The 25306-nt window shown below is 37.9% G+C and overlaps 1 protein-coding gene across 1 annotated transcript in view; it reads right to left on the minus strand.

The window, feature by feature from the left end:
• The window catches only part of CPA6 (carboxypeptidase A6), a 281052-nt gene that overhangs the window by 55258 nt on the left and 200488 nt on the right, over positions 1-25306 (minus strand). The window contains exons 4-6 of the mRNA XM_004588030.4: positions 19961-20075; positions 17285-17386; positions 15034-15138 (exon numbers count right to left, since the gene is read on the minus strand). Coding sequence (XP_004588087.2) covers positions 15034-15138; positions 17285-17386; positions 19961-20075 — 322 coding nt within the window. The remainder of the gene's footprint in view (positions 1-15033; positions 15139-17284; positions 17387-19960; positions 20076-25306) is intronic.

A 25306-nucleotide genomic window follows, 5' to 3' on the forward strand; every position in this document is an offset into this window, starting at 1 on the left:
AGTATTTTGGCAAAAAATTACAAGGATAACAGAACAATTTTGTTAATGGTTGTTTTGCATTGCTTCAACATATGCATCATTTTGTAGTCTAGTGCTCGTGGGTAGAGGACTTTCCTTTGTGTGTGTGTATCTCTCTTTCCTCTCTCCCTTTCTCTTCCTATCTTTATCCCTATCCACACCCATACGTATATATGGAGAGATAGAGAATGAAGGGGTAAGAATTTTCTAAATTACTAGAGTTGGAATACCACAAATGTGATGGATTTCACTTTTTAAATGAAAAAAATATATATCTGAGAGGGAGAGAGAAAGAGAGAGAATAGATGTTGAACCAAGTGCTGGTTCATTCTCCACCTGCCGACAGTATCCATCTCCGACGGTATCCATCTCCGACAGTGTCTTGTGCAGGGCTGAGACCAAGGCTGAAATCTTCCCCCTTGGGAGCCATAGTGCCATTACTGCTGCCGCCCAGGGCCTGTGTAGCAGGAATTTGGAATTGGGAATTGGAACTGGAAATCAAATCCAGTTCCAATGGGATGCAGGTGTCCTAACCAGCATCATAAACTGGTAAGCTAGATAACTGCCCCCAAACTTCAATTTATTTATATTGAAGATGAATAAAATTAATATGGAATCTACTAAACATAAGACATTATCAATTTCATAAGAGAGTAGAAATAGTTTGGAGGATGTGGAATATTAAAAAGAAGATTGGGGAAAAAAAGGAGGGGTTATAAGGAAACTCAGCATTCTAAAGTAGTAGAAAAAGATACTGTAATTACTCAGAATATGGTAAACAGAATCTTATAACTTTAAAAAGGGATTATTTTCATATGATGAACGAAAACAGTTACATTATGTAATTGAGAACAAAGCCAGACTTGCTTACTCAGCTGAACTCATTAGATATTTAATATGGGTTTAGTAGCCGTCTCAATTACCTGCGTATACACGTTTTTTGTACATTTTATACATGCAATTTCAGTTCTCTTCTGAAAAGGATTTACTTTTAGCAATACATTTCTTAACCAAACTTTAAAACAAACATGGCACAACCATGTTTGGAAGCTTATATGATCATATTACATTTAACCTTTAATTCAGGGAAGCACAATGAAGCCAAAGGAGATGATTATCTAATGGCACATTCCCTGCAAATTTCTTGGATCCTGGGAGGAGCCTTTCCATTCTGCAAAGGCTTCTTGTTGGAAGACTTCTCCTGCAATCACTGCTTCAAGTCTTCCTTGGGGCACCATGACCTCCAAATATTGCTCCTTATACTACCTGAAATGATCTCCCTTCCCTGAAACTCTCCTACTCCTCTCTGTAGATATTTGATCATCTATGTAGTGCTTCTGAATCACATGCGGTTTTTTTGTGAGGCTTAGTCGTCCTGCTGGTCCCAAATGTCAATGGGTAGGTACATACAATGGGGAAGATTTGCTGGTACAATCAGCAGGGTGTTTTCACAGGACATATTCAACAAGGAATATTGTGGTTCACTTGGGGAACCAAGGAAGTTTTAATTTGTGTGTGTGTCCATCTGCCACAGCTCAAATTAGACCCATTTACACAGTATGCACCTTCAAAGTCTACAGCCCTTTTCATTTCAGAGCAGCTGAGTCCCAGCCATTTTCACATAGACCCATGCTTGGTCTTTGTTTTGTCTTTGTGAATGGGATTCAGCCACATATTGTTTTGAAATTTATTTTGAAAGGTTTATTTGTTTTCTTTTTTTGAAGATTTATTTCTATTGGAAAGGCAGATCTATAAAGAGAAGGAGATACAGAATGAAAGGTTTTCAGTTTGCTGGTTTACTCTCCAAGTGGCTGCAACAGCCAGATCTGAGCTGATTTGAAGCCAGGAACCAGGAGCTTCTTCCTGGTCTGCCACAAGAGTGCAGGGTCCCAAGGCTGTGGGCCATCCTCAACTGTTTTCCCAGGCCACAAGCAGGGAGCTGGATGGGAAGTGGAGCAGCCAGGACACGAACCAGCACCCATATGTGATCCCAGCAGATGCAAAGTGAGGATATAGCCACTGAGCTGTCATGCTGGACTCAAGATTTACTTATTTTTTGGTTGAAAAAATGAGATCAGATTAATGCAGAGGAGAGATATAGAGGAAGATCTTCCATCTGCTGTTCCACTCCCAAAACTGTTGTAATGACTGGAGCCAATCTGAACCAGAGCCAGGAAACCAGGAGCTTGTTCTGGGTCTCCCATGTGGATGCAGCAACCCAAGGCGTTTAGCTGTCCTCTGCTGCTTTCCCAGGCCACAAGCAGGGGACTAAATTGGAAGTGCAGCAGCCAGAACATCAACCATCACCTATATGAGATCCCTGCACTTGCAAGGTGAGGATTTAACTACTGAGCCATTGTGCTGGACCCTCAGTCACTGATTCGTACATATTTGAGTTTTTAACTCAAATATAACTGAGTTTATCCCTCTTGTGAAATGGATTGCATTTTATCTGGGTTAAATCTACTTTAAAAAATGATCATTGGTTTGGTCCTGCTTAATGTAAAAAATTTTGGAAAATTCACAAAGCATAAGTAAGGAAATAAAAATCACCTGCACTTCTGTCTTGTTTCAGGAGTTGGTATACTTGTCATGTATATCTGGCTCTCAGGTACTGAACTGATAAAAAAGCAGAATTTGTTTTGATAGAACAGTGTGTCACACATAGTTTTCTTCATTATTAAATACTCCATTAAAATATTTTCAAATAGCTAGAGCTATCAATCATTTCCTTCATGTCTTCTCTTTTTGCTGCTATGCTCAGAAGTCTTCCTCCCTTGGAAATAAGTATTTCCCTGAGTTCTTTTTAAAATATGGAACAAACAAACAAAAAAAAACCCAAAACACCACTGTAGCCCAATTTTCCTCAGCGATATGGAATGATTAGAGGTAAGAGTTAAATGCTATATAAAATTACTTAGGCAAGAAAGTAGCAGCTGTGGCTTGAGAAACCCAATATGGGAGATTGACAATTTCAAAGTCTCAGAAGTCAATAATGCCCCACATCCCTCAATTCATCAGGAGGTGACTCTGAAAAATGAAACAAATGCTAATCCATCTACAGTGGCAGCAAAAAATTAAACTGGCTTTCACACACACACGATGTTAAAATAGGCTGCCAGTGACAATTACTTGACTACTCTGCATATCTCTGCTACTCATTGTGAATTTGTATTAGGACCTCAATAGTGAACTGCTCGAGTCTTCCATTTCCTTTCCTGTAATTATGTGCTATAGACTAGAGAAGTACTTACGAACAACTTCATTATAAGTACTGAGTTATGTCTGGTTATCTGCTGCTCAAACTAGCCCTGTAAGTCAGGTGTTCATTCAGTTCTGCTGCCTGTTCAATCTTTTATCTCTCACCAAAGAGTGTTTCCTTTTTTTTTCTTTCGAGTCGAGAAGGAAAGAAAGAATGAGAAAAGGCAAGAAAGAGGAAGAGAGGCAGGGAGGGAGGAGAAAGGGAAGAGAGACCTAACTTCTACACCAGTATAAAGATTCTCATTCACTACTTTATAGTCCCCAAATACCCACAGTTGCTGGGGCTGGCCCAGGATCAGGAACACAATCTGGGTTTCTCATTTAGGGAGCTGGAATTGCATGATTCATAACCACTGCCTCTGAGTGTTTGCATCAGCAAAAAATTTGAGTGAGGTGTTGCTGGGAATCAAATGAATGCACTCTGATGTGGGGAGGCAAGCACCTTAACGAGCATTTTAACCACTTCACTAAGTGGCCTGACCTAATTTCATTTATTTGGTTCATAAGAATCAAGTGGCATTAGAGCAGAGTTACCGATGTTTTCCTCCCATCTGCTTCTCTGCCCTCTATTGTGCCTCATCAATGCCTGGGCTGGTGCATGGTAAAGTTCTAGTAATGGCTTGGTGAAAAAATGAACTGTTTCACCTGCTTAGTGTAGTGTTGGATTCTTCTTTCCAGACTAATAATATCGCTAGCACTTCAACTGATGCTCCCTATCTTCAATGATAATATTTTCCTTTTCAGTATTTTATCACCTTTGACCAATATTGCCCAATGTTGCCCTTTTATCCTAGTATCAAGGCAATCATCGATTCTTAAAGACTTTCCCTCATTGGTGCCATCTTCTGCAATTGTGTCTCATCTTTCCAGAAGAACTGTAAATGAATTGAGGATAGAGGCAATGTGTCAGGCATTACATATGGAACTGGGCACCATTACAGGATTTAGCTTGCTGCCATCACATAGAAAGGAATGCTTAGTAAGCATTTGATAGAATGAACAAAGGTATTTTTCCCTATTTACACTGCTTTACTATGCATTTCTATGTATATTTCCTGCCAATACGTAGATTCCTGTCCTAGAAGTTTGTAGTTGTTGTCCTTACTTGAGGCTTTCCAACTTCATTTCCTCCATTTATCATTGCTTTTCATCTTAACTCTGATGACAGCATATGCTTTCATTGCTAATCAGTGTTTTCTCATTTCACTTTATTGGGCCAAGTTCTGCCTGGCTTCCAAGATTTACTATAATTTTTTAGTCTCCTGCTGTGTTAGAATCTTCTCATGCAGATGATAAGCTGTTGTCTTGCTAATCTACAATCACATCCTCATACCATGTTCCCTTTCAATATGAGTCATCCCTTTCTTGGAACACTCTTTTATTTCCTTGATCAAATTACTTCTCAATTAAAGTCTAACTTGAGATTCATCTTCTCCACAAAGCTCTCTTGCCAAATTGTCTTCTTTAATCTTCACTGATTCTGATTCCTTAATCCCTTCAGGGACTATAAGCATTACATTTTAGCCTTCACAAACACACTGCTATGTGCTGTTTCCTGGGGATGAACAAATATCCAAATATCTTCAAATAGAATATGGCTGCCTTGAGTATAGTAGCCATGACACTGTAAGACAAGCAGAGGGCTGAACATGTGACCAACAAGAAACTTAGACTTCCTAGAGTTCTTCTAGGAGGACACTATTTATTCCTAACTTTTTTAGTTGCTAGTTTTATTAGAATATATTCATGCTCCTTATAATCCATCATTTAAAAAATAATTCAGTGGCTTTTAGTATACTTGTAGAGTTGTATAGCCATTGCCACTATGTAATTTTATATCTTTATCCAATAAATCCTACAACTTGCCCTTTAGCCATCATCCCCATAACTTTCTCATCTTCCTCAGCCACAGAAAACCCATACTTTAAGTTCACATATCTTAGGCATTGCATGAAAATTAATCAATGTACTCTACGGTGTTTTGTGAATGTTACCTTTCACTATCATCAAGGTTCACCTACATTTTAGTGTCAGCACTTCACTTAATATTGTATGTATGTATCACTGCTCTAGGATGTATAAATATTTCACTCAATTTTTACTGAGATGTAATTCATATAACAAAACTCACCATTTTAAAGTGTAAAATTCAATGTGTCTTTGGTCTATGTGCATTTCTGTACAGGTATCATCAGTATCATCACTTAATTCCAGAACACTTCCATCATCCTGAAAAAAGATACACTGTATCTGTTAAAGGTAAGCTTCAACTCTTTCCTCCTCTCTTTCCTTGGAAGACATTTGTATACTTCCTATTTCCATAGATTTTGAAAAATTCCATTTAATATGGATGGAAGGGTATAATTTGTGCTTTATTCCACTAATCATAATGCTTTCAAGGTTCATCTATGTTATATCTTTCACTTAATTGTTTCAATGGCCAATATAACATTACATTGTATAGATACACTACGTTCAAATTAACCCATTCACCAGATAATTCAATTATCTACTGACGATATAATGGTTACTATGAATTATGCTGCTGTGAACAATCATGAACAAACTTCTGTGCAGGTATATGCTTTTAATTCTTGTGGTAAAATACATCAGAGTAAAAATTCTAGACCACATGTTAACTCTGTATTTAACTCATTGAGAAACTGTCAAACTTTTTAACCCTGATTTTAACTTGGTAATTTCCTTTATTCTAAAATTTAATTATCAAAGCCATTACATTAACCGTTTGTGAGTGTTGCTTTTTATTGGTGTCTACTTGCTGTCTATTTCCTTCACTCCCTGCCTTCTGGCTAGACTCAGACGTACCTCACGCCTTCCTATAAATATTGTCTCCTCACTTTTGCAGAAAGACAACCTCCAAGTTCAATATTTTTCTCTTTGCTTCTGTTTCCTTAGTATCTATTCCAGTTTCCTTTCTCTGATGAATTAATGCCTGTGTCATGCTTCTTGCCCATGATGGATTAAATAGAACTTTATTACCAAAGTGTCAGCTTCTTAAAGTTCCACTTGGGTATCTTTAATTTACATTTTGATACTAAGCCTGCTAGGTCTATGTTTTACCTCTGCTCCCTCAGTACATTCCCATGGTACCTTAAATATGATGCAACATTAGTAGTGGTTCTGTTAACTTAGCATAAGCAAAATTCAACAAGGGAGATTTTACAATCCATACAAACCTCTATTTTTCCCTTTATTTTTGCTTACATGACCTATGAATATTAGGAAAGAGAGAGATAAAAAGTATTGGAATCAGAAAAGTGATGGCTGCATGCTTTTCCAAATAAGTAAATGATTATTAGCTTAAAAGTGTAAAGGCCAGACATTTTATGGAATGCTTTGCATTTAAAAAATGTGCACCAATTGACAGTTACTAATTCTTTGCTGAGATTGTGTAGTTCTTAAAATAATAAAACCTTCAGGACCATCTCAGCAGTCACTTAAGTCTAAAATGCTTCTATCTTTGTCTTTTGAGCTTTGTGTTTCCAAAATCAACATCCAGGGCTCCATCTGATAAGTTACAGTGGGGACAGATAGAGGACTGCTATCAGAAAATGACATGTCACAGTCTCTGTGGTCAAAGAAGAAACGAACCTAACAGCCAGAGCTTGAAATATCTGATTGCACAACAGAGAGTCAGGTCATTTGACAAACAATGTTCAGCAGCAAAGAGAGGGCAAGGGTAGCATGGCCTCTCTCTGTGTAGGCAGTTCTCCCAAAGAAAATGAAAACCAGGAGTGTGGAGCCTGCCTATTACTTGTCTCTTAAAATTTTTATTTTCAGATAAATTTAGATGTATGTGTCATGATAATAACAGAGATACCACCTACCATTTACCCACTTGTAAAACTATAGAGAGATGAAAGTTCCTGATATGTTTGATTCAATTTTTCTGAAAGGCGTGAAAATTGGGTTGAGACTCCTTCTTTTGGCTGTCCAATCACTGTATTTATTAATGTTACCCATTCTTGATTATTACAGATACATGGTATGTCTTGAAATTGAATAGAATAATTCTTTCCTCTTAATGGTTCTTTATTCAAAGTCATTTTAGTTCTAGTTCTTTTGCTTTTACATATGAGTTTTAGAATAACCTAATGAATTGTTCTGAAGTCTTGCTAGATGTCTGATAGGGATTGCCTTAAACTTGAGTATGGATTTGGGAAGAATCTGTCTTTACCATATAATGCCTTCCAATCCATGTAAATGTCTCTGTACTGACCTAGATTTTCTTGCTTTCATGCATTTTATAATTTTTAGCATGCTAATTCTGTGAATCATCACTAGATTTATGCCTAAGCATCTCACCTTTTTAAATAACTCTGTGTGACACTGTTTTTACAGCTCAACATTCATGTGTTGCTTGCTGGTTTACAGAAACACAGTAGATTCTGTTTATTTTGAACCCCATGACCTTACTCAATTTATTCACTACAGATGTATTCTAGATAATCCTTGGGATCTTTATGCCATCATGACATTAACAAATAGGGATCATTTTCTCTATTTTATGTTTTCCCAGTCTCTACGTTTCTTTTTTCTTTTTTTTTTTTCCTTTGCATAACTGCACCAATTAGAATTTCTAGCATTGTGTCGGTCAGGACAGATGACAGGAACATGCTTGTCCTATTTTTGTTCTTAGCCAGAAACTATTCAGATGCATTATGTTAATTATTGTGCTTGCTATAGATTTTATAGAAACCCTTTACAAAGTTGAGGAAGTCCTCCTCTGTTCCTCTTTTCCTGAGAGTTTTACTCTTGAATTTATGTTAAATTTTGCCAAATAATTTCTCTGTATCAGTTATATGTTCATTTGATTTTTCTTTTTAGCTCTGCTTATGTAGTACTACATTCATTAACTTTTGAGTATTGACTTGGGCTCGCAGCCCTAAGCATCAGTGGTCCTTCAAAAGATTGCTAGAGTGTTTATCATGAAAAAAATTGTTCCTGGATGTCAAATTATTTTTTGTACCAAAATAGCCACCTTTTAATTTTTTTCCCACAGACTTTTTGAAGTAACCTTATAAACCTTGCTTTGTCAGAATACATGATTTTTTCATTACTTGCAAAAAATTTGATTTGCTAATTGACTAAGGATTGCTGCATCTTTTTTTATTAATGATATTGGTCTACATTTTATTTTTGTGTTGCTTCTGTTTAGTTTTGCTATCAGTTTTCATAAAATTAATTGGAAATATTCCCTCTTACTTATGAAAGAGATAAAGCAGAATTGGTATAAATGCTTACATAAACATTTGGTAAACTTCTCCAGTGCAACCAATGGGATGTTCTGAATCTTGAGATTTTTTTTTTTAAAGAGTTATTTATTTATTTTGGAAAGTCAGATTTACAGAGAAAAGGAGAGACATAAAGAACCTCCATCCACTTGCTCACTCCCCAAGTGGTCGCAAAGACCAGAACCAAGCTGATCCAAAGCCCAGAGCCTCCTCAAGATCTCCCGTGCGGGTGCAGGGTCCCAAGATTTTGAGTCATCCTTGACTGCTTTCCCAGGCCCCAAATAGGGCGCTGGACAGGAAGTGGGGCAGCCTGGATACGAACTGGCACCAATATGGGATCCTGCACATGCAGTGTGAGGACTTCAGCCGTTAGGCTACCGTGCCCTGCTCTTGAGATTTCCTTTTTTTTAAAAAATAAATTTTAATGCCATGGATTCACTAACCATAATAGTTATAGGTATATTTAAATTATATTTCCTAGTGACTTGTGTATTTCAGTTAATTGGTTCACTTTTGCAAAAGCTGTCTAATGTATTCATGAAGAGATGTTTATAGTATTTTCTCATTATGTTTTTGATAGTTGCAATCTGTGGTGACAACTCCCGTTTTGTTGCTGATACTAGAAATTTGCATTTAAGTCTTTTTTTTTGTCTCTTACTGAAGTTTTGTATACATTTTAAAAGATGTATTTTTTAAAAAGACTTAAGTTTTGTCTCATTTATTTTGATTAATGTGCTTCTATTTTCAATTTAAGTGATTTCTGTCCCAATTTGTAATATTTCCTTCTTTCTGCTTGCTTTGGCACTAGCTCACTTTGGCTTTATTATTTTATTCTTTTTTTTGGACTCCTGTTGGAAGAGCTTATTGTTTTGAGATTTTCCTTTTTTCTAATGCATGCATTCACTGATGCAAATGTCCCTCTCAGCATTGCTTTAGCCATGTCGCCAAAATTTTGACATACATTGCTTTCATTTTCATCCAGTACCATACACATTTTGAATTCTTTTGAGATTTTGTCTCTGACCCATGGATCATTTATATGTGTATTTAACATCCAGGTATTCAGAAATTTTCTTTTTATCTTTCTGCTATCATTCTTTAATTTGATTTCATTATGGTTACAGAGCATACTGCAGGAGTTCAATTATGTTACATTATTTGAGGTCAGTTTTTGGTTCTAAGCTATAGTGCATCTTAGTAGATGTTCCATAGGCATTTGAAAAGAAATTGTAGCCCATTTTGGTTGATTGATCTATAAGTACCTATTAGATTCTATTGGTTAATTGTGCTGTTGAGTTCTTACACATTTCTGTCGATTTTTTTACTTAAATTTTTTATTAATGTAAAGAGAATATATCTCATGTATTTCATAGTTACAATTCCAAAAATACAACCATGCTGTCCTCCCTTTTCCCCTTCCTTAATCCCTGTCCTTCTTTCCTTTCTTATTTTTCCTTTATCTTTTAGAAAAATATAATTTTAGTGCACTCTATAATCACAGGATTAATGCAACACTCATTATGATATTCAAAAGTATATAAAATATTGTTTCATAGGAGCATAAACAAGGGCTAAAATCAACAATTGAATCTCAAGATATTTGCTTCTTTCCTATGCACCTTTTGTCTGTTATTACTACTATATATTAGAGCAAATACATGATACTTGTCTTTCGGCTTTGGTTTATTTCATTAAGCGTGATAATTGCAAGGTGCACGCATTTTGTTGCAAAAGACAGATTTCATTTTTTTATGGGTTAGACTTCCTAGAAAAATCTCTAAAAGCAAAGGAAGTCAAGACCAAAATAAGCAAATGGAATACATCAAACTAAGAAGCATCTACACAGCAAAGGAAACAATCAGCAAAGTGAAAAAGCAACCAATAGAATGGGAAAAAATCTTGCATACTACACAGGGGACAAGGGGCTAATATCCAGAATATACAAAGAATTCCAACGTAACCATAACAAGAAAAGAAACAATGGACAATGGAAAGAAGCAGGCACTTCTCAAAGGAACAAATCCAAATGGCTAACAGACATATGAAAGAATGCTCTAACTCCCTAGCAAAAAACTGAAATTCAAATAAAGAACAATACTGAGGTTCCACTTAACTCCAGTAACGATGGCCCATATAGAGAAAACTACCAAAAATACCTACTGGCAAGGATGTGGGGAAAAAGGAACCTTAACTCACTGCTGGTGGGAATGCAGACTGGTGCAGCCACTGTGGAAGTCAGTATGGAGAATATTCAGACAATTGAGAATTCATCCACCATATGACTCAACAATTGCACTTCTTGGAACACATCCAAAGGATCTGATGCATGAGAAAGCAACATGCACCCCGTGTTCATTGCAGCACAATCAACAATTGCAAAAGCTTGGAAACAACTTAGACGTTCATCGACAGAGGACTGGATAAAGAAACTGTGGTTCATCTATTCTATGTAGTACTACTCAGCTGTTAAAAAGAATGAAATACAATCGTTTGCAGTTAGATGGGCCAAATTGGAGACCATTATGCTAAGGGAAATGAGCCAATACCAAAAAGTCAGACACCACATATTTACTCTGAGATAGTCATCAAAATTCTCAATGCCAATGTGGCTAGGCGTTGTTTTTCTCATGTATGGAATGGCTCTTTAGTGTTTCAATGTGCAGTTTCGTAGTGTCAAATACAATTATTTTTGCTGTAAATCTTATCTTTTCACACTTTTTAGTTATTTGTCCCAATAAGTTCTTGTGGTTCATTAATTGATCATCCATAAGAGAGGGACTGTTTGTAAACACTTGGGGTTGTAAACACCCATTTCAACAATATTTTGCTACATATTATGAATATTGAGTTCTAGTTATTAATTGTAATTCCTCCAGCACTATAAGAGCCATGCACTGGCATCTATTCCTACAAGAAGGTTTTTGATTCCTGTTTTCACCACTCTTGTGCTGCATTTTTATTTTAGTAGCATGTCTGTTAACTTCATGTTGATGAAAACTTACTATTTTCACCCCGATGAGGACTGTGAATGCTGATTTTGTAAGTTAGGGACTATATAATAGAAGTGTAGTGGAGACTAATATGTTCAGATAAGGAGACAACGTGCTGGATGTCTCCATACATACAGACCAGAGATGGATTCCCAGTGAAGGAATTGAAACTATCCTAAGAATAAGATGATGAACGCCATGACAATGTCCATATCTGCATTGTTGGCAAACACTTCAACAACTGCATGATGGACTTGTGACTGTTCAATGAGGACATTCATTGTAAAACTAGAGGGGAAATTAATGCTGGGGCATGGGGATGGATCTTGGGGAAAGGCATCGGTAACACCAGAACCTATGGAACTATATCATAAAACAAAATAAAATGTGTTAAAATAAAAAAAAATGGGTGTGGGGGACATTACCTTAAGTGATTAAAAAGGTATTTTAATTTATTTGAGATGGAAAGATATTCATCTTCTGTGCCAGGAAAGACAGCTGAAAGGTTAAATCCTCACCTTGCAATTGCCAAGATTCCATGTGGGTTCTGATTCTTGTCTCGCTGTTTCACTTCCTATACAGTTCTCTGCTTACAGCAGTAGAGGATGGCCCACAGCTTTGGGATCCTGCATCTGCCCGAGAGACCCAGAAGAAGCTCCTGGCTCTTGGTTTGAAATCAGCTCACCTCCAGCAGTTGTGATCCCTTGTGGAGTGAGCCAGAAGATGGAAGATCTTGCCCTCTGTCTCTCTTTTTCATATATCTGATGTGCCTTTCTAGTAAAAATAAGTAAATATTTTTAAAAGGAAGAAATTGAGGCTTTTTAAAAAAATTAATCTTCTGTCTGCTGGGTTGCTCCCCAGACGGCCATGAAGCCATGACTGGATCATGTTGAAGCCAGGAGCCCAAAACAAAACATAATCCAGATCTCTTATATGGGGACCAAGACACAAATACTTGAGTCATAATCTCCAGTTTTGCACTGTGTGCATTATTAGGAAGATGACTTAAAAGTAGAACGGAGACTTGAACTCAGGTACTCCAATTTTGGATGCAGGTGTTGAAAGCATCAGCTTAACTATGTTACAATGCCTGATCCTCACATGATTTTCATATGTCAACAAGAGAGCAAATGTACCAAGAAAAAAAAGCATGGGTAGGCAGAAATGGGAGAGAGCCTAGTGATAGAGAGAAAAAGGAAATGGGCAAAAAAGAGAAAAGAGGAGAGAGAGAAGGGAGAGACAAAAGTTCTTCCATATGCTTGTTGGAACAACCTGGTCTGGATCAGGCTTCAGCCAGGACCTCAGAACTCAACTCACGTCTCCCACCATAGGTGGTAGGGATCCAGATAGTTTGGCCAGCATCTACATGGCTTGTTTAGCACATGGTTTGTGCATCAACAGGAATCTGAATCACAAATGGTGGAGCTGGGACTTGAACTAGGCACTCTTGGATGGGATGTGGACATCTTAAAACGTGTCTTAACTGCTATGCCAAATGCTGATCCAATGAAGACATATTTTTACTAACATATAATCCACAAAGCATGGGGATATTGACGTGCTCCAGTTACTACTACCAGATCACCCTCACTGGGGTGAGTGATCTCTTTTATTGCATTTCTGGTTGCTATGCTGAGATGGAAAATGGAAGTGGTAAAGTGGAGGCACAATTGGCAGCCATCACCAGTGAGAGTGAAGAAAATTGGGTGAGGATAGGCGAAGCTCAGAAAATGCCAAACTTTGCTGCATATGTGGCAACACTGCTGAAGGAGGAGGAGGAGAAGTTCAAATCCTCTCCTCACTCATCTTTGCAGAAATGAAGCCTACTCTTAACTGATGTTTCTTGTTCTTGCTCCCAAAGCAACTGCTCTCAATGACACTGACTGTCCATGCCTCCTCCTGACCACACAGCCACCCTGTGTTCTGTGTTCATTGGAAATTTAACTTGAGTTAGAGGGCTGTGCAGGCTGTACTCGGCAGAAGCCCAGGTGCTGGCACTCACATCCAGGGAGATGTTTTGGCAATTGGTTTTACAGAAATCTTTCTACACCATTCCCACAGGAGTCTCATCATTTCTATTCATTCACAAATATGCCAGGTTATTTTTCTAAGTACTGGAGATTTGGCAGTGAACAAATCAGTTGGAGTCTCTGTTCTTGGAGTTGGGAGATCTAGATGTTGAGAAGAGGTTTTCTGCATTGGAGATACTTTCTGATGTCCTTCAGTAACGCATGGGATCAGCAGCTACAAATAATAGATGCTCTGTTCTTGATAATTTCTGTGTTCCCCCTCAATTCTGAAACAGCACATAATATGCTGTGTATCCAATAAATATGTGAAAGTTAGTAAGTTAATAGAGTTAGCCATTCTTATTAGCTTTTGTATTTACCTTAGCAGGATGAAATGGCATCTTAGAAGTATATAAATAGCTCAATCAACTGAACAGGGATTGTTGGAAATTTTTCTTACATGATATCTGTAAAATTAAGGATGGCTTTGTGGGTTTGGTAGTGGTAGAAAGTCAGATTTTTCATATTTGGTGCATTCTTGACTTTTCTGAAGAATATTTTTGAAGATTTAGGAGAATTCTCAGAGCCACAAATATCACTAGAGCACATAATTCCCCCATAAAAACATAGTGAGATATAACTGAAATACATTCAGAAATTTTTTGCATCTATAAGATTTTCTTTAAGTGCAGGGAGTAAAATTTGTTGGGTTATTTTCTGGTAAAGAACCATAATCTCATCAGACTTCTTCCTTTCAATACCCGTACTGGTAGCTGGCTTTTAAAGTAAAAATAAAAACCCCACATAACTCACTATATTCTTGCGAAAGAATAAAACAATATCAGAACATATTTAGGTCTTGATCTATATGGTTGGCCCAGAGCTGGGAAAGGGACCCACTCAATATACTACCTCAGGGGCTTAGGATTCAAATAAAGCATGTGGAAAATGATAACTCACATTGAGTCATCAGCAACGAGGGTTACCAAAAAAACCAGATGAAGCTGAGCATATCAAATCCACAGATTCTAAAGGTTGTTTGGCTTCTCAACCATAGACCTGCAGGACAGAGCATCATTGTCTGTTCATCTCTTTATCTTCACAGCACATGTGAGATCATTTTGAGGTGAAAGTCAAACAATGCAGAACTTTCTGAGCTGGATGTAAAATAGGACATTGCTTTGGAATACCACAAATTGAATTTTTCATCTTTCGCTATATATCTGTTGCTATCACTGGTTCCTAATTTGTCACAAACTCATAGAGGCTTGATTCAGTCTTTTTCCCTTCAGTAATGTCTGGGAATTCCAACTCCCAAAGGCAGAGGAGATAAACTAATACAGGGCTAGGAAAGGCCTCTGTCACCATGCAAGCAACCCAAGACAACTAGTGATAAGGTTATCACTGGTTTCAAATTCCCACTTTGCTCTTCAAGCACAATAAAAACACACAGATCCACCAATTGTCTGAATTGGACAGTGTGTGAAGGGTTTAACTTACTTCTTTTACAAACCACTGGCAAAAGGCAGGGCCAATCCATTCTCTTGCATGAATACCACAGTCTATCCAAACAGCTCTTTTGTAAGCTTGTGATCTTCTGCCCAGCTGAAAATAAGAGCATTCTCAGTAACTAACTCAGGCTTTTATTTTTTGATTCACTGACCAGTGTAATTTAATAAGGTTTCAGCATAATTCTTCACTATAGTTTGGCTCATTAAGTAACACACAAAAAAAAGATAAAGAGATTTTCTATCTATGTTGGAATACCAGGCTTGTCCATGCAGAAATAGTAAATTTATTGCCCTAACTATAATCAAAGAACTAGAAAATATACAAGGCCAAGGGCAATGTTTAAGTCTGGTTGTTTCTCCAGTTTAGTATTGTCTGTGACTGTGAAGTAAAAAGCTCATTTTTTCTCTCTCTCCCTATTTATCTACCCCAGATAATTTTTTCTTAAATGTTCCCAAGAAATATTTCTTAAAGAAATAGCTGTATTTTAATAGATGAATAGAGTCAATTTTTATTACACTATAAAAATGGACAAACACAAGGATACTTTAACAAGGAGAGAGAAGAAAAGTTTGTTTTAGCGCACAACATTTTGAAATCCATACATATTTTTTCATTTTTTTGAATACCTCCCATAAACCAACTTGATTTGTAGAATCAAATGACAGATTTTCCCTTGCAATTGATTTTAATAGTATTATGTTTGATCTCCCTTTCAACCCAAAAATCAAAAGGAAGTTCTTGGTGTTATACTCATGGGGATCTAATTTTCATTCATCACTAATTCACTCCACTAATGCTTCAGGAAATTTATAAGATCAGATGCTGTGGCCAGCACTGCAGATTCCCATGTGGAAAGACATGTAACTTCTGTGCTAGCGGGGAGGGCAAACGTGTGTAAATCAATCAACAGTATCTGTAAGTTCCCATGGAACATAAGGTAGAATGCTCACTTGGGGAATAGAAGATGGTTTCCCAGAAAAGGAACATTTGGGCATTGAACAAGACATAAAGTTTGCTTGGCAGGTAAGTTGAAAGAAGCCACTTTGAGCTTGGAGGGAAATCTTAGCACACCATATTTAGGGACCACTTCTATAGCATGTGTAAGAAATGGCAGATGAAACTGAACATGCAGCCAGAGAACACATGAAGTCCATGAATACTAAATGAGATGAAGGTTGATCCTATGTTCTCCAGGAGACTTCTGTGTGTGAATCCATGCTTGTGAATGTCATGCTAGAGAGCTCCCATTGACAGCACGGTAGAGGATGCTAGGGTCAATGAATGACAGGATCAAAAGATAGCTTAGGACTGATCTTATTGTTATAGTAGTTTGGCAATAGATGTAATAGTTTGGCAAAATAGATAACAGGGATTAAGTTAGAACAACAGTTGTGTGGGTGAGAGAAGTGTACTGAGATAGAACAAAAGATATTTAGAATAAAGTATTGTTCTCCATTGGTGGTAAATTTAAAATAAGTGGATGAAATAATGGGGAGCAATTCAGGATGAAACTCATGTTTCTGAATATGGAGGATAGCGATGCCATTCTAAGTTGGATGTACTTTTGCCAGTCTGCAACTAGTAATGTGTCAAAACCATGAGGCAGACGAGCTTATTTAGGTAGTGATGGCAGAGCTGAAGGTGGAAGCCTGCAGATTATCACACCATAATGAACGGATAAGGCAGGAGAAGCCAGTGAATGAACTAGGGAGAATGGTCAGACAAGACATCACTAGCTGGATGAAGATGAAGCTGGAGTCATCACTGATGTGGGCGAGAGAAGCCCTGGAGGAGCTGTGGGAGCCAGAGCAGTGAGACCAGGTTTGAGTGGGAAGGGAGGAGGTAGAGACAGTGACTATAGGTAAACCTTTTTAAGAATCTGGGTGAGAAAGGACGGGAAGTGTTCTAAGGTTAGAAAAGAAGGCAGATTCAGGCACTGAGAACAATGCCTAATTTTCACACATTTAAAAATTATTTTGTTCATTGCAGGTTACCAGCTCTTACATGATTTACAACAGTAACTAGGAATATGCTAATACCAGTATTAACTGGAATAAGCTTCGGTAAAAATTAAATGTGGTTCAAAAAAATTAGGGGTTCTAAAAAAAAAAAACCACTATCTGATGATGTATTAGAATCTAGGAAAGATTACCTTCTTTCTTTTTGCCATAAATTACAGTTGAAAAAGATAAATGTTTTGTAACCAGCTTATATTTAATTAAAAATTTGCTATTTTTACCTTTAAGATAAAAAGAGATCTCCCCTCGTATGATCTTCCAATAGAGAACATGTGAATAAAGCCTGTGTAAGTTTTATTCAGCTGATGCATCCAATCTTGAATCTAAAAGCAAATAAATAAAGAACCGTGCATATCAGACTGTCTCATACTAATGGAAATTTTAGAGAGCAAAAGGAAACAGATAAGCAATGGGGTTTGGGGTTCAGAGTATATATGGGGTAAAAAATGGAACACAAAAATCAGTGTTCCATTTTTATTTTTGAGACACTTAACATTACAGTTTCTTCTCCTTTTACAGAGGGTGGCTTATGCTTTTCCACTGTTCCCTTTCTAAAGCAAGCCTTTTACTATCATGTCCCATTAATACACTGATGGCAGAGTTTTATAGAAAATTAACTGAAATGCTTTGGTTTCTTTCTCAAGATCAAAATTTATTTTCATTTTCCCGCAAGTATTTAACAGGAAAAGAAACAAATCACCTTCAGAAAGACTACCTAAATGACTTGAAAGCATTTTTAAAGCCCCATATATTGTAAATTTTTCCATTAACTAGAAGATACTAAGAAAGAGGTAAGAGGTATTATGTTTTGCATTTAAAGGTTATTCTTCTGAGTCACAAATTGGACGGCATATGCTGAATAATCTCCTCACTGATAGTGATGTGTTCACATTGATTCATTCACACAATCTTATTTATCCTTGAGAGAAGGTATTTTGGGGGTGGATGACTAAGGTGCATACAAAAATGGGTGATATTTTAGACTCAAAAGCCCTGTAAGAAATAAAGAACACAAAAATGTCCCAATGTTCCATGATATGAAATGATATGTGCTGAAAAAACAAATAAATATACTTAGGGAAGAACCTGTATTTTCTTTTCTTTCTATTTTATTTAATCTGATGAGTAGCACACACACACACACACACAAGAAACATTCGAAAAGTTCATGGGAAAATCTCATCACCTTTTTTTTTTTTTACGATACTTTTTAAAATCAGTTACAGAGACACAGGGAGGAGGCAAAGAAGAAGAAGAAGAGAGCGAGGTGGAGAAAGAGATTCCTCTCCTGGTTTAATCCCATGTGGCTGACTGGGCCTGGCCAAAGGCGGGAGCTTCATCTCATGTCCCACTGGGGGTAGCAGGGGCCCCAAGCACTCACACCATCCTTTGCTGCTTTCCTAGGTCATTAATGGGGCGCTACATTGGAAGTGGAGCAGACAAGGCACGAATCAGTCCCATATAGGATGCTGGAATTGTAGGTAGTGGCTTTATCCAGTATACCACAGTGCTAGCCCTGTCATTACCTTGTAAGTATATTTTTTATGAACTTTTCAAAACTCTTGTATATGTGTTTACATCTGTATATGCTTTATTACATTTTAAAAATCCAGCTTTTTACTAGTGCACATTAATAGTACTTCCTTGTACCAAATTAGCTAAAATTTCCCTTTTGGTTCTAATTGCAAGTTTCTGAAAAGTATGGATGTCATTTTAAAAGGAGAATTGTCATCAGGAGAACCAAAAATATTCTTAAGAATACAATGGAATCTTATTACTTTTATAGCTGGCATTTCTTTGACATTAGGAAGAAGCATGGAAAATGTACATATTCATTTTGTACAAATTCATTTTGTTTATCTGTACATATACTGCCACTCTATACATATAGTGGTGGACAAGAAAGAAATGCAAGTTGCAGTTTACTGGAGAAAGTATTAACTACATAATCACATAATCACATAATTAAGCACTATGATAAGTAACACATCCATGTGCTGTGGGAACATAGGCTGTGCTAGTGATGGGTTACATTTAATTGGAAAGAATAGAAAACACATGCCTTCTTGCTTAACCAGAGATTTGAAAAATAATTTGCTTCAATGAACAGTCAAGGATATGACAGTGAAGATGAGATTGCTGTGGATTTTCCAGTAGGCTTAATTAATGCATGTTAAAAGGTTCAGAGGTACCACAGGTGCAGTTTGGACTTTTGGAGGCCTCAACTTTAGAGAGGGTGTGGACAAGCATCAAAGGCTGCCCTACATCAAAGTATTTCCCTCAAATTCTGGGCCATTTTACTTCTCCCCCGTGTTTCCATTAATGCCTTTATTGTTCATGGAAACAGCAACTTCCTCTTCCACTGCACTTTCAGGGGTAGATTGGATAAAATAAGTGGAATTGAACTGCTTTTTTGTATTTTGTACATAGAAAGAAAAGACTTAATTGGGAGTAAGTTGGGCATTTGGTACAGTACTGAAGCTATGCCTTGAGATACACACATCACAAACAAATTGACTAGGTTGAGTTGCAGCTCTGTTAATGTGTACCCTGAGAGGTAGCAGGTGATGGCTTAAGTACTGGGATCCCTGTTAGCCTTGCTGGAGATTCTGATTGAATTCCATACTCTTGGCTTTGACTTGGAATAGCCTTTTTGGTGGTGAACATATGGGGAGTAAATCAGTCCATTAAAGATCCTTCTCTCTGCCTTTCAAATCTAAGTAAAAGAAAAGAAGCACTCTATCCAAAGAAAAAAAATGAAAAAGATGAGTGAACTGAAGGTTTGGGTCCTGTGAGACCTGTAAGTCTGCGTCTTTACACGTCTCCAAATCTTTAGACCTAGCAGAAAAAAATACACTCAGAAGACGAAAATTCTGGGAGCTCCTTCAATTACATACCTCTTCTAAGGAGTGGTACACCTCATAGTTATAGGCTGAGAGGGATCTGCGATTTCTCTGGGTTCTCAAACTGCTTTCCTTTTCCAGTGTTTTCTGAAGATCTTTGATGAGGATCCTGGATTTGAAGTGATAGAGATGATGAAAATTCGACTAAGACGGTGACAACATCAGGTAATATAAACATCTCATACATCTGTGAAAGATGGCTCACAAAGACTGACATGTCTAAAAATACCACATGTCGGAAAAATGATCTTTTTCACTAAATAAAAACTGCTAAGTGAATATTATAATGAATTAAAAGTATAATATCACCAAGTAATAACAGCAGTACTAATTACCACTGCTTGAACAGACTTCAACAATTGAATAATAGCAACATGTACTTACATCTATGGAGTACTTCCCAGGAACCACGTTTTATGTATATTATACTCATGACTTGGTAAATAATCCTAAGTTATCATCATTTCTAAAATGAGAAAACAGAGCCTCAGAGTGCTCAGCAGTTGCTGACGTTGTTACTGGTCAGTACAAGGTCAGCATTTGACCTTGCAATGTGAACCCAAATTCACTCTTGAGAATTCAAGGGCCCAAAGTGACATCATGTAAACAGCATCAGCTGCTCCCCCACTCTCCGCATTCCACTGCATGTCCTCTTTTTGCTGCATCTGTAGTTCATACCTCCTTCTTTGTGGCGAGATAGCGCCCTCGCCATTGGCTAGCACGAGAGACTCATAAAAAGGAAAAGGGGAAGAAACTGCAATCCTCCAGAGGCAGCTGAAGTACCCACAGCTGGACAGAGCCATCTCTGCATGCTAGTGCCCAGAGTGCCAGGGGAAGACAAGTTCAGCTAATTAAAGTGAATGCATCTGGCTGTATTTTGATTTTGAGATCATTGTTGTGGAAGGGGAATTTAAAATGCTTATAGAACATTGGATTAAAATTCAGCTTAATTTGGCCCTGAAAAAGAACTTTGGCATCCATGCTTATAGGAGGGCTTCTCAAAGTTCATGTTTTTCATAATATGAAAATAAACAAATTATGAATAGGATAAAAATAAAAAAAATTATTTAAGGGTGGTGGTGGTTTGTTAAATGGATGACATCACTTGTTGGGCTGGACTACTGGAGCCAGAACACAACCTAGTTCTCCCACAAGGATGGTAGGGACCTGACTGTAACATTGCAGCTTCTCATGTCTGCATTAGCAGGAAGCTAGAATCAGCTGAAGCCAGGGAGTGGAAGCCAGGGCTCTACCTAGGCACTCCTACTTGGGGCGTGGGCATCTTAACAGGCATTGTAATTACCAGGCCAAATGCCTGCACTGGAACACATTGTATGAGTGGGAAATTGTTATTTGGTGCATGATTGTAAACTTTTTTTTATTTTTACTCAAGAGATCCTTAGCAATTTTTCTTAGCCTTACAGGTAGCTAAAAGGCTCTGCTTTCATATTTTATCTTTCCTAAAAGAAATTAATGTTTAATGGTTTAAATGCTATTGAAAGACATATAATAGCATCTTTAAATGATTTAAAGGCTGAGCTATCTAGCCACCCCATTAAAAAATGCCTTGAATTGCCCCAACAAATACTTTTTGGTCCCAGAGGGAAGTGAATATGCTTAGGGTCATGCTGGGCTCAGGATATTCGTTTTGCTTTCATTGTTCATTGTGGGAGATCGTCCCTGGATCCCTGCCTGCCTAGCCCATGTGGGAGGCCATAGGCACATGACACACCGTGTCCCCGGGGGATCCCTGGCAGGAGTCTTGTCTAACTGAGACCCCAACATGGCCTATTCACTCGACATGCAGCCAGAGCAATGGGCTACACCTTGGTTTCTCTTCTCTGCCTCTTTGATGAGCTGTGCTAGGACTTCCTTGGTACGCAACTCTAGGAAGTCAAATGTATCATTCATCCTGCTTTTCAGCATGTGAGGAGTTTGTGCTGAAACACAGCTTCCTGTGCTTCCTGATCTTTAATTTCACTGGTGGATTCAAAAAGATAGACATATCCACTAGCCTGTCGCAATGTAGTGTTGGGCGAAAGTACTGTCAGGACCGCCCTTCTGCCTGCCCCTTTTCCAACCCTATATAAACTTGTAACTTAATAAGCATTTAACAAGTAATTGATCATCCATATATTCTTTTTTTAAAAAAAACTACTTAAAAATGGAAAACATTCTAGAAATCCAATGAGCTGGCTGGAAGCTTGGTCAACTCTCCGCAGCATTGGGGTTGCTCCAAAGCAAAGAGGAGCATTAATCAAGCCCTAAAGACTGTCTATTGGTGTTTTCTTTCCTTCCTTAAGAAGTTATTGAAGTTGCACTACAGGTGATAGGATTTCCATGTACTAAATGAGTTCTCAAGGTTCTAAGGTACGGATTCAGAGCCCGCTGAAGCTTTGTGTCAGTGCCTGATCTTCCTTGTGCCAGCAGGGACTCTGGTTGATCAAGAGGGATGTGGGTTTGGTTACAGTCACTACACCTGGCCCTCTGATGTTTCCTTCCACTGGACCATCTATCATTTTCCTGCTACTTTTATTCTGTCCCAGGAAACTAAGGGAAAAGCACATCAGGGATTTGCCAGAGCCAGCAATCTGTACAGGAATCTCCTGAATTTCTAGCTTAACACATCTATGAAACATTGTACGGCAACCCCAGCAAACTGAGTCTATTGAGTGATCTAGGATGCACCCAAAATCAGGCCATAAGAGACCAAGTTTAAATTAAAAAGTGACTGCTAGGACAGCTCCACCCTCATTTCTTTGTATAGCAGATTGATGAGAATGATATGAAATTGAGTCCCAAACAGTCTTTCTAAATTGTGGAATTTTCCTAGCTTTCTAAATGGTTGATTGCAGTTCCTGCTCCAATTGTGCACATTTCTATAATAGTGATGAGAACTATGGAAAACTTTACAAGTGCTCAGAACAAAACAGTCTTTCCTGGCTAGGGAAGCATCCTCAAAAATGGGAATCACATTGCCAGTTATTTTTACAAATAATTATAAGGTAAACAAATTTTTTTACAGCAGAATGAATATTTTTACTGAGAAGGGTTAGTCACCAAAGGGTACGATTCCCACTTCAAAGATCACTATAGCTATATATTATGTATAGCTGCAAAGAGTGAATGATAATCCTTTGAAAACACCCCAGGCTGCAATAATAACTGTCAATTAAAATGATCTCTACCTACTGGGACCACAGAATTTATTTGAGTCTCATGTGTTATTATCTCGGGACTAACAAAATTTATAATCCAAAATGATTTTTCTCTAAGACAACTGGTTTCAAACACTCATTCCTAAGATTCTATTCTCTGTGACACACAGTGTGATATTCTGTATTAGTTTCACATGAGCTGTATTTAATGACAGGAAATAGAAACTTGTTAAACTAATGGGTATATTCTTTCTTACTGAGAAATAATTAATAAAGCATGTGAGTTGCTACTGAGCACCTATGGGTATAACTGCCAAGCTGTTTTCTGCCAGGCATTTGGAGAATCAAAGCTTCCAATGCTACAGCAGTGAATAAAATGTGTCCTGTATGAGCAATGGTTTTATGCACAGCTGTGACTTTGTTCTAAAATCACAAATAAAATACTTTTCTGTAAAAAGTACCTCAGTACTTCAACAAGATTGCAAATATCTTTATAGCATGGCTGTACCTGTGTGGACCAGGGATGCCATGGTCATTTTGTGTATCTTGTCCCACCCTTACAAACAGGCAGGTCCCTTCTATGGAGGCATCAGCCCATCCCAGCACCTTTCAGCAGCCATCATAGACCCATGTGGCAGGTTTTTAAAAAAGTTTATTTTGTTTATATTAAAGGAGGGAGGGAGGGAACAAAGGAGAGAGAGAAGGAGAGAGGGAAGGAGAGAGAGAAGGAATTATGGGAATGAGGAAGAGAGGGAAAGATGGGAAGGGGAGCGAAGGAGGTGGGAAGGAAGATAAAGGGAGGGGGAGTGGGGAAGAAGGAAAGGAAAGAGAGAGGGAGAGATTGAAAGGGGAAGAAAGCAAAAGAGGGAGGGAGGGATGGAGGGAGGGATAGAGGGAGAGAGAGAGAAAGAGGCAGAGGGGGAGGGAGGGAGGGAGAGAGGGAGAGAGATAGAGGAAGGGAGAGAAGGATATCTCTTTTTAAAATTTTTTAATAATCTTACTTAGTTGATTAGGGTACAAAGGGTCAAGGGCTACAGGGTGAAAGTAGGTAATACCATCGTTTCCACACGAATATTATCATTTTCCCCTGTATCTGGGGTCAGGGGAGAAACAAAGGGAAAAGCCCCACCCAGCGGATTCAAAACTTCTGTGAACACTCTGGTACCAAGCTGGCCCATTCTTGATTGCATCATTCTCAAGGATCTCTACCCAACACTGCGTTTCAACTATTTCTTCCATGAAACTTGTAAACAGCCATAAACTCCTAATAGTCAACACCTCACATTCCCTACAAACCTCTTATCTTCCCACTTCTTACACGCAACATTTTGTTTTCATTTTCTGGATAAGATTGCCATACATTTTATTTGAGTGGTAAGTTTGCAGAGAGAAGGAAAGACAGAGATATTGATCTTCTGTCTGCTGGTTCATACTCCAAAGGACTACAATGGCTGGAGCTGAGCCGATCTGAAGCCAGGGGCCAGGAGCTTATTCTGTGCCCTTACATGGGTGCAGGGACCCAAGGACTTACACCATCCTCTGCTGCTTTCCCATGGATCCCAAGGAGTTGGATCACAAGTAAAACAGCTGGTACACAAACCATCACATATAGCGGATGCCAGCACTGCAGGCAGAGGATTAGTTTGCTACGTTACCATGCCAGCCCCAAGATTGTTATATGCTTTTGGATTGTCCCATGATCCTCCTTAGACTCTTCCGATTAGACTCCAGCAATAAAGACTTGAATAAATGAATTTATTACCAGAATCCTCTGACCATTCTACATTTCTATTTAATAAGTCTCAGCTCATTGCTATGATCTTTCTTATCTGTAGCAGTTTCTTTGCTTAGTTTTTACCCATTTGTCACTTGATCATACATTTCAATTTCTTTGGTCACTAAGTAGAAAAGTGAAAATTTGGTTGTCAGCTATGATCTCCTGAAAGTTTTTTAAAAATTATTTTAATTATTCATATACATGTATATATATACAGAGTACAGTGTGACAACACATTATATGTATTCAATGTGTGATGATCAAATCTGGGTAACATTTCCATCTGCTTGCTGTTGTTTTATGTTTTAACTCTTTGGGTTCCTTTTCTCTACCAAATCATAAAATAATTATTGTGGACTATAGCCACCCCACTGCTCTGCTGAACACTAGAACTTGTATTTTGGT

This window comes from Ochotona princeps, chromosome 9 (genome assembly GCF_030435755.1).
Source record: "Ochotona princeps isolate mOchPri1 chromosome 9, mOchPri1.hap1, whole genome shotgun sequence".
NCBI lineage: Eukaryota > Metazoa > Chordata > Mammalia > Lagomorpha > Ochotonidae > Ochotona > Ochotona princeps.